General features: G+C 32.8%; 1 protein-coding gene across 4 annotated transcripts; it reads right to left on the reverse strand.

The window, feature by feature from the left end:
* Window positions 1–3707: 3707 nt before the first annotated feature.
* LOC110035552 (probable protein phosphatase 2C BIPP2C1) lies at window positions 3708–6231 on the reverse strand (the record flags this gene model as incomplete). Of its 4 annotated transcripts, none has more annotated exon segments than XM_020739797.1 (3): window positions 3708–3790; window positions 5050–5885; window positions 5994–6231. In XM_020739797.1, coding segments are annotated over 3 exon segments (1106 nt in total), but the record flags the coding sequence as incomplete, so codon positions are not given.
* Window positions 6232–10730: the final 4499 nt, after the last annotated feature.

Raw genomic sequence — 10730 nt, forward strand, 5'->3', positions numbered from 1 at the left:
TCATCTATCATGTGAATTAGGTGTACGACAAAAACCTTTAGGGGAGAAATTGAATTAGTAGATCACATATTTTGTATTTCTATTCTAGTTTCCCAACGATCAAGCTTGATTTAGGTTAAAAAAAAACCAAAATTTTCTAGTAGAACAACTGTTGAAAGAAATTGTAGACTCTCTGCCTCTTCACGAGTCAAGCTTAACATACCATATCATAACATTCCTTTCAATGCTTACGAAATCTTCATATTCGTTCTTCTGGCCATTTGAGTACATATAAACATGTCAGTGACTTGCAACTTTAAAATCCTTCTACTCTTAAGTTCTTAGCATTTTTCTCTCTGGTATGGTTGTCCCAATTAGGTCTAAATCATCACAATTCAATTTTCACTAGATCTCAATTATACATACATTACCTCATTCCCTAGTAGATCACCATATATTTTATCTCAATTCAAACATTACCTCATTCCCTAGTAGATCACCATATATTTTATCTCAATTCAACAAGCTCATTGTCAACCAATTACCCTTGATAAGTCCTAACCATAATGCTTTAATGGCCTCAAAATTTTATTGATGAGAAGCAGCAACATACCTAGTGGAATTCATTCCAAACTTCGGAAAAGTGCTATTTCCTCTTGATGGAACTATCCACCTCATGGCTTCGAGCCATACTATAGCAAATGGTTCCCTGTTAACTATATCTTGAATTTAACTCAAGAAAATTCACCTCATCCCCAAAGGATCCCCTTCTCTTTAGCCTCACCATAATGTGTGAAGCGCTAGATTTGCTCTTATTTGAGCACTGGTTTGTATGCATTCATACCAACTACTGATTTTAATCACTTAAGACATTCTAACTATAAACTTAAATCTATTTTTTGGATTAATATAAATCATATAGCCCATAAAGTTGCAACCATCTACTATGTACACAAAAATACACACTTGCAAACATGTGAACGCCTCATTTTACATCGAATTTTTTTGAGATATGTGTGTATTACCATGTTTCTTGTATATGCATTTAAGGATTTATTTAAATTTTTGTGATAATTTTGTATTAATTGATCAATAAAATGGTCCTCATTTTATTCATATAATAATCATTTCTAAGATTTTCTCATACTGTACAATGATATGACATGGGTAAAGACTAATGAGTGTGAGATTAGAAGTCAAAGTGTGTAAGGATCTAAAATATTAAGGAGTTTCCCTCCCTCTGCTTCATGGCATGCCCTTACACTTGTCCTATAAATAAATGAAATGTTACTACTTTTTCTTATAGTTGCCTATGATGCTCCATAAAATTATAGACATTCAAATAGACCCATTGAGAAACCCTTCTAAAATCAAAACTTAAATAAAGCCCTTTTGAATCTATAGGGCACTCAACCATTTTTCTACAAAATAAAATAAATAAATAAAACATTTTTCTACAAAATCATAAAATGAATACTACTTCAACTTATAACCCAAATGAGTAGATCAAGAAATCGAAGGACATGTGCTAAGTTTGGTATTACTCACCATCGATCAGCCTATCTTGTACTATATTAAGACTTAAAGGATAAAGCTTTAAAACTAGCATAGGTACAATTCAATGGGGAATAAACCGTTTTGAACCTATAGGGAACTCAACCATTTTTCTACAAAATAAAATAAATAAATAAAACATTTTTCTAAAAAATCATAAAATGAATACTACATCAATTTATAACCCAAATGAGTAGAACAAGAAATTGAGGGGCATATGCCCAGTTTGGTATTACTTACCATCGATCAACCTATCTTGTACTATATTAAGACTTAAAGGATAAAGCTTTAAAGCTAGCGTAAGTAAAATTTAGTGAGGAATAAGCCCCTTTTGAATCTATGGGGCAGTCAACCATTTTTCTACACAATAAAATAAATAAATAAAATATTTTTCTACAAAATCATGAAATGAATACTACTTCAATTTATAACCCAAATGAGTAGATAAAAAAATCAAGGAACATGTGCCAAGTTTTGTATTACTAACCATCAATCAACCTATCTTGCACTATATGAAGACTTAAAGGATAAAGCTTTAAAACTAGTGTAGGTATAATTTAGTGGGATTCCCCGTTCAAAGAATACAAAACTTGTCTTCAAACTTCTTGATGCCCATCATGACTGGGTTGTAAATCCTTTCATGGGCAACTTCTCGAGAGAAGAAGAAAAGTTTCATATATCCACATTACTTGCATTAAACTAAGCAGAGCATTCCCCACAAATGGTGTTATAAATCTTTACCTAGCTAACTCTTTCTAGTTATTGTGGAGTCATAAGCCCTGATCTCTCGTATGATCAAGACTTGTACCATTTTTTAGGAAGTGTGAGTTCATTTGAGGCAATTTTCCATTGACTGTTAAAGGAAATATAAGTTTGTTCATAGATCCATTCCTTCGGTTCGTTTTGTCATGGCTTATGTAAAGGTGCTCGCCCTTACTCTAGGCAACCCCACTTGAGTCGTAAAGCCCACACCTTCAATAACATCTTTTAAGAAGTTACAAGTCCCTCAATATTTTTTTGCTATTTCTCTCAATAGATGGTAAGACCCCATTGCACAATCAATTATCACTCGGACTTTTTTAAAAAGGGCACCAAACTCTCAGCCACTACAAGAAAATTCATGTCCACTTTGCTAGTTTACCCCAGATTGGCACCTCTCACTTAGCTAATCCATATGAATTTAAACCCGCACATGTTAGAATTGTTGTCTAGATCACTTATGATGAATCAAGAACATAAGCTTAACAAGCTTAAAGCTGAGAGTATTTTCAAGTACCACACCTTAATTAATCATGGACACTTATATCTATAGTAAATGTATACTCTTAAATAAATAAACCCAATTTAGTCCTCATATCAGAAAGAGGAAATCTATATGATAAATTTTTAGTCTGTCTTCCATTGATTCTTTCAAATTTATATTAAAATTTGCAGGCTTTACTATCCACTAACTTTACTCTAAACTACAAACATAAGGCCCTTTCAAAACCCACATGCATTTCATTCATAAATTGAAAAAAAAAAGAAAAAAAAAACTTCTCTATTTCTACTTAACTTGGAAAGATTTCTTGAAGTTGCTATGCACGAAAAATTTTCTTGAACCATAATTTGATAGTAAAATATTTTAGAAACAAATCAAAAAAAAAGCTTCCCATTTTAACAAATGTAATTGAATTAAAGATGGGACTTTAAAGCAAAAAATATGAGCCAAAAAAAAAGCTTCCCATTTTAACAAATGTAATTAAATTAAAGATGGGACTTTAAAGCAAAAAATATGAGCACAAACACAATTATAAACCTCCATCTCATAGGGCTATAAAACATTCAGTTCGCTTTAAATGTTTGTCAATACAACATGCTCTATTTAACAATAAAACTATTACAATATTAATTTGCATCTGTGTTTCTCCTTCAAATAATAGAAGTTTAAGCACCAATAAATACAATTATAACAAAATGAAAAGCGTAACCCAAAACCATATATGGAAGTTGATCATAACAGGAATAACAATATAATTTCATGAACCCAAAACCATATTACTGAGAAATAAGAAAAGCTTGAGGCTACCATGGAGCATCATTAGCTTGTCAATAAATAATTTAAAGGAAATGCTGGTACTAATCAATATGAAGTATATTTAATATATCATTTTAGTCATAAAAATTGCAATTACCGTGATTTTATTGTAAAATATTGGTCCTCTTCAGCAAACTCAGCAGCCTCATTGATTTGTATGGTTTCTTCAGTTTTCAATACCTAAAAAGCAGATTAGAAGGAACATCAAAAAATTTCAAGCTTCTATCAGATGATTAAATTTCAAATAGGACCTAGAAACTACAGTATTACTGATAGCAACTTCCTATTTTCAAGAAAGCAACTTTCTAGGCAGATTCTATCACGTTAAAAATTGCAAAACATATTTGTTTGCTTCGCAACTGCACATAAACTATACAACGTTACTGCTGGATGTAATTTTGAAAAACTTATAGGTCAGGAAAAAGCATGCCTATCAAAATGCATAAAATTTTGAAAAACATAAATTTTTGAACCACAAGGGGGGATCTAGTAGCAATTAGTAATAAGTAATCAAAAGATTTAAAGATTTCAGGCAAAGTTCTGAAACTTGCTACTAATGAAGATTGAACTAAAAAGGGGCAAATAGTATTTTCTTTCAATATTTCAATATGGTCAATGAAAGAAACTCTAACAAGATTAAACATTCAAATAGTTGAATATTTTCAAACAATCTTGCATCAAATGCAATAGCAGAAAGCAAATAAACAGCACATTGTATATATGATGAACGCTACTAAGAGTCAATACTCAAATAAGATATTTTGACACCCTAGTTTTTTATTTGCCTGAGTCTCACTATATGGCTAGTTCCTATGCAAAGGGAAAGCTTATATGTTGATCTTTCTCTGGCACAAAGATTAAAAACCTAAGAACATGCACGTGTTTCAGCTCATGTAGCTTCTGGAAAAAGCCTATAAATTAGACAACATAGAATTGTGAAGAATTAAATTAATATTAGATTATCCATTTAGCATTTATTAAACTTCACAAGTCAATCTTCTTAGCTCTAGTGACTAAGGTAAAAACCTGAACATTAATCAATCTGACATTATGAAAAAAAATATGGTGATAAAAATGATTCTTTTAAGAGGATCAGTAAAGGATTAACATTTATTAAATAAGACCAGCTATCATAGCATACAAAAGGTTGCTTCTCATACATATCAGGTCCAAAATGAGCTATGCATGCTTTTAGATGACATTGTTGAATCCTTCAAACGATTTGAATACTGATTAAGAAAACCTTCACGCAAACACCACAATAATCAACTCACACACCACTCTTATATGTTGCTATTGCGTAGGAGCATCAGAAAAAATTATTGAGTAAAAGAAACCTAGGCACACAAACCAAAGAAATCTACCTGGGAGAATTCAGCCTTACGCACAGAAAATTAAGAACAAGCAAAAAAATACAGCTATAATCGAAAGATGCTGACAACAAAATGCACATCAGATGATGGGGCCATGAAGCTTTCTTTGTATATGTCATCGGAACTAGCCTGAGAGCTCGAATCTGAAACGCATTCGAACGAATTGCATTCCTTCAGAGCGCTGCTATTTACCAGAATACGTTCAGTAGTTCGAAGGGAATCATCCATTGATCCTTCTGCACTCACAATTTCTCTCATTTGGTGACTTTCATCTTCTTCATGTGATACAGGACCTGAAGCAAGGGGGAGTCCATTACTTGAGCACCTAATCTGCTCCCTTTCAGCACAAGTCCCTCTCTCTTCAACATCCTCCAAATTTTCATCAGAAAGTAAAGATAACACCGTAATCTCCTTCTCAACTTCGTCGGGCTGCTGCATTTCCAATTCCGCCGAACCAAGATTGATGTCTCCGCCAAATTGAGAAGTTATAATGGATTCCGCAGCCACCAAACTATCTTCAAAATCAGAGGCCTCGGATACCATCGCACGATCCAGTAAATCAGAAATGCCCTCTTCTAGGACAGGCTCTCTTGGATCCAACCAAGTTCCTTCTGACATCTCCCAACCATCTGAAAATCGCGTCCCTAATAAGTCGCTGACCTCATGTTCTATTGACGTACAAATTCCGACTGAACTTGTCCTGAACTTATCGTCAACGGTGCCCCCATCATCATCAGCAGGGCAAGATTCGTTGCTCCCCCACTGAAGTCCAGAATTTTCTTCCCTTTCGTCTAACATTCCACCACTAGAAAACCCCTTCGGCTCCCTCTCCTCCACCAACACCCTCCTTGTAACCTTCGCGGCATCTCCAAACCGGAAGACCACACTTCCATCAGAGCAAACTACTGAAGGCATCAAAGCCACCCCAGTCAATAACACAAACAAAAAGAAGACGTGAAGCGAAGAGAGATCCATAGCTCATTAAGTAAGGGGAAGGGGGGCTGCAGTACCGGAGGTGGAGATGATATCGACGCGCGACGGAGTTGTGGGTCTGTCCGTGGCGGATACGGTTCGGGGAGCCCTTCTCCGTATCTCGGGGAAAGAGCAGGAGGCGAAATGGCGAATCTGTGCTGGTGTCTGCTGAGTCGGAATCTTCAAGGAGGGACGGTTGATGAGGACGAAGGCGTTCTCTGCCATTCAGAGCGGATGTGGTTGACTGATCTGCGCGGGTTCAGAGATGTTGGTAGAAATGACACTTCCAGTGTGCACTATTAGTTAAAAATAAAATATATATTTTTGACGAATAATTTTGTCATAACAAAATATTGTAAATATAAAAATATCAAATTTTTTTTGTGTTGAATATATAAATATATAAATTTATGTGCTATACATAAAAAATTTTAATTGATTTTATCAAAAGAATTAAATTGTATCAAATATTTGTATTTACTTTGGTTGAAATTGAATAAATTTTGGTTTCAGACTTAAGCACTGCAAAGTTAGATTGAGTGGGAATTCACGAATCACAAAAATTATTTAAAAATAATTAAATTCTCTTAAATCTTTTAAAACTATTTTTTATAATATTTTTTTAGATTATAAACATGTTTATTTAACTTAATAAAAAAATTAATTAAATTTAATTATATATGTTGTTAATTAAACTATTTTGATTAATTAATTGATCACTAGAATTTTTTAGAATAATTACTTATTAATTAATAAATAATTATTTATTAACTAATATAATTTAATTAAAGTTAGCATAATATAATATTATAATCAAGTATATTTAATCATCAATTAATCAACAACAACATAATTATTATTTATTTATTTATTTATACAAGTAATTAGGCCACAATTATATTATCATTACCCTAATAAGTCAGTAACTAATATTAGAATATTCATTGATCAAGCTTTAATTAGTAATTTACTAAAATAAGTAATAATTAAATTTAATTAAAGAGATAGTTTATTCATTAAGAACTTAGAACTTTAAATAAATGTATGAATAATTATTCAATTAAAATAATTCAGAGAAAACATCAATTTAATTAGCTTAATATCTTACTAATTAATGAACACTAATTATTAATTTAATTCAATAATTAATATTAAAGCAATCATCCCCCATCCCTTTCACCAACCCAAAATCTTCAAAACCATCATGCCAAAAAAACTCAATATTATCAAGTGTTCGCAGAGGAGAAATATTGAAGGAGGTGATAAGATTGTGACATTTGAACCTCTAGTGTACAACCCAGAATGGTGTCATAGCGCCAGACAAGGCTAAAAACAGGCGTTATAGCGTCGATTCTGAGTGTTATAGCTCCTGAGACGATTTTCGGACGGGTTTTGGGTGATTCTGAGTCGTTCTGGGATGTTCTGGAAGCTTCTTGAGAACTTGCACACCCCATGGAGTGGTTAAATGAATCTAGACACTTATGAAGGCTTTTTGATGAAGGGATGTGTCTCTTGGAGTGAAAGGGTGTCTTTTGGATGAAGAGATGTATTTCTTGGAGAAAAGAGGTGTTTTTTGTATCTCTTTAAAAAGTTAAGCCCAGCGTGTGAGTATGGAGGTGTAGATTTCCACTTTTTTTTGAGAGATTAGTGAGGGATTTTGAGAGATATGTCTAAGGAATGTACGGGCGGCACATGGATCGGCAGGAGACTTTGGTGAAGATATTTTTTATCTTTCTTTCAGAGGGAAAAAACTAAGTATTGTGTTCTTCATTATCTTGTAATTGTTGTAAACACTTTCTAGTGGATTTTTTTTTATTTAAACAAAGTTTTCTGTGGTGTTTTATCCATGTTTCATAAGTAGTTTTCTTTACTTTGTTCTTTTAATATGAGGTAGTGGCATGTGTAGGAAAATTTGTTTCATGATAGAATTATTTTAAATTTCATTTGATGAGTAATATCTCATTTGCTTCATTGAAATAACTTAAGTGGCAATAAGTTATGTTAAAATTCGTTGCATGTGAAACTAAGACTCGGGAGAGCATTGATTTTGCAACTTGAGTGCACTCACATTGACCGGTTGGCTAGTAAAATAGTTTAGGCGGCAAAACAACTTTTAAGGAAATATAATTTAATGATTTGTTTCTATTAGAAACTTTTAGGTGACAGACAGTTGCATAAAACTAATAGAATAGTATGCATACATACACACTCAAAAGAGGGTAGGCAGACATATGTTCATTATTGACACTTAATTTATTACTTAATTCTAATCATTTTACTATGTATGTCATTATCTTCATTTTAATTTAGTTTTGCAATGAAATAGATGCATGTTCAGGAATTTAGATTTGCTTAGATATTCTATTATTTTATTAATGTGATTGTATTTTCACCGGCTCTTGGTTGATTTTGTAAACTATCACTTGTGGGGTTAAAATCCGTTGTGAAACATAATGACTCAGGAGGGCTATGATTTCACCTAATCAGTGGGTATCACATTTCATCTTGGCAAAGCTGTTGCAATCACCTGAGGGGAGTGCAAATAGATAAAGAGATGAGCTTTGATGGGCGTAGAATTGATATTTCTAGGGTGATAGACTAGATTCTCTTATCAATTCGGTCTAGAGTTTTGATCGTAAGGATCCCTAGTATATCCTATAGAGCGAACACAATGGGTGATTTAGAAGTAAAAGGTCGGAATCTACTCAGCACTACTACATAAGCTAGTGAGAGACTCTGTATTAACCAATATTCTTAGCAAGCACCGAGAGGGGGTAAAGAACAAGTATGCTCCTATTTGTCATTGGCTACTTTAAATTATAAGTATTTTATTCCTATACATTATTTAGGTCATTGCACGAGAAGAGTGGTCTTTAACATCTCAAAATTCTCCAAATCAATTTATCCAGATAAGTTATCTTTAGATTTAACATTTTCATTTAGGAATAATTATTAGAAAAATCATTTTGATTGACATTCTAAACTAAGGCTTTGTAGTAATAGATTAGAATTAACCTAAGAGATTTTTTACCTTGCTTCTCTGTGGGATCTATACTTGGGGTCTTAAAAGAAAATAATATATTACTTGAAAAGATACATATAATTTCATAGAACTCCTAGTGTATAAAATATAAATCAAATTCTAAATTTTATAAAAAAAATATTTTGCACACTAGCTGCTTAAATATAAATTAGGTCAAGTTTTTGGTCATCTTTCGGAGCTTAAAAATCTACATAATTACGGGTCGGGTCAAGTTTTTGGCATCGTTATCGAAGAATTAACGGTAAGAACTTTGGGAGAATTTTAGCTAAACATGTATGACTTAGATTTAGAAATTATAGTATTACTATATCTTGTGTTTAATTATTATGTGTTTATTTTAAAAAAAATCCAAAATACTAAAAATATTTTTATATCTGTCCTTTTAGTTAAGTCTATAAATTTGTAAGCATAGTTTAGGAGCTGCAGACCTTGAATTATACGACTTAGGGTCTGTTTGGGGCAGCTGCAATTTATCCAGCTTCTGCTGATAAGCAGTTTATCCTGATAATCTGCTGATAAGCACCTTATCCTGATAATCTGCTGATAACCAGTTGATCCGGATAAGCTGTCTGGCTGTTTGGTTAGTGAGTCTAGAAAACAGCTGATTCTGGAAAATTGACCATTTTGCCCCTACTCTGAATAAGTTGTTTAATTGTTTGGTTAGTGCGTTTTGTAAACAGCTTATTTGGAAATTTTTTTGGTTGAATGAATAATCTGTGTAGCAGAATATTATTTTCTCAAATGTCAAGAAATGAAAATACAAAAAAATTTAATAATATTTATATAACTCAAAAAAGTTTTGATTACATCAAATAAGCACAGTGACATATATGAAAGTTCATTACACATTCACACAATAGTATGGATTATAATAAGACCTCAAAAAAAAGAAAAAATAATATGTTAAAATTACAAGGAAAAAAATGATAATATTGACTTTAAAATGTAAAATCACATTACGACGAATGTTGCCCGGTTCTGATACCTCAAAACCCCGAGCAAACCTGTCCGATTGAGGTGCAGTAGATACGGAAGAACTAGCTGTGTCTAGTGTGACGTGAATAGCAAGGACGGTAGTCCGCAACGACACATCACTTTATCGAACTTCCCTGAAAGTCTGGAACTCATCATCCTGCAGTTATTAAAATTAGAATAGATCTGTCCAAAAATTGAGGAAATATAAACAGTAAACTTACCCATGTGTGGAGACAGCAATTGCCGACAACAAATTTACGTGGTCGTCCAAACAGCTCCACCGTTATCCACCATATAAGAGGTGAAGCTATTAACCAGCATAAAGCAATATATCCACATTAATCATAAAATATGCTCAAAGCTGCTAATATAAACTCTAATATAAGCATCACCTGTCTTTATGATACTCATGATTCCATAAAATAAACCGCAGAGTTAGCATTCATCCAACAATCATACACCAATACCATATAGTCAATTCATCAAAGAAGCTTCATTTATATAAATAGCACACAATTCTAATGCATTTACATATCTGACACCTAAACATTTATATTTTTCGCACATAGCACTCAACTGTGTAGCTAAGGAATGTCGATATGTACAAAACCAACAAGGTAATAACCCCACAGAGAAGTATAACAGTGTAGCTAAAGAAATGGCAGCAGTGCACCCATAACCCCACCACAAACAATAGTAATCATAAGAACATTACTGCAACATTCAATCTGGTTGGCAAAGATTTCAACAACTTTCA

The sequence above is a fragment of the Phalaenopsis equestris genome, unplaced genomic scaffold (genome assembly GCF_001263595.1).
Source record: "Phalaenopsis equestris unplaced genomic scaffold, ASM126359v1 Scaffold198091, whole genome shotgun sequence".
Lineage (NCBI taxonomy): Eukaryota > Viridiplantae > Streptophyta > Magnoliopsida > Asparagales > Orchidaceae > Phalaenopsis > Phalaenopsis equestris.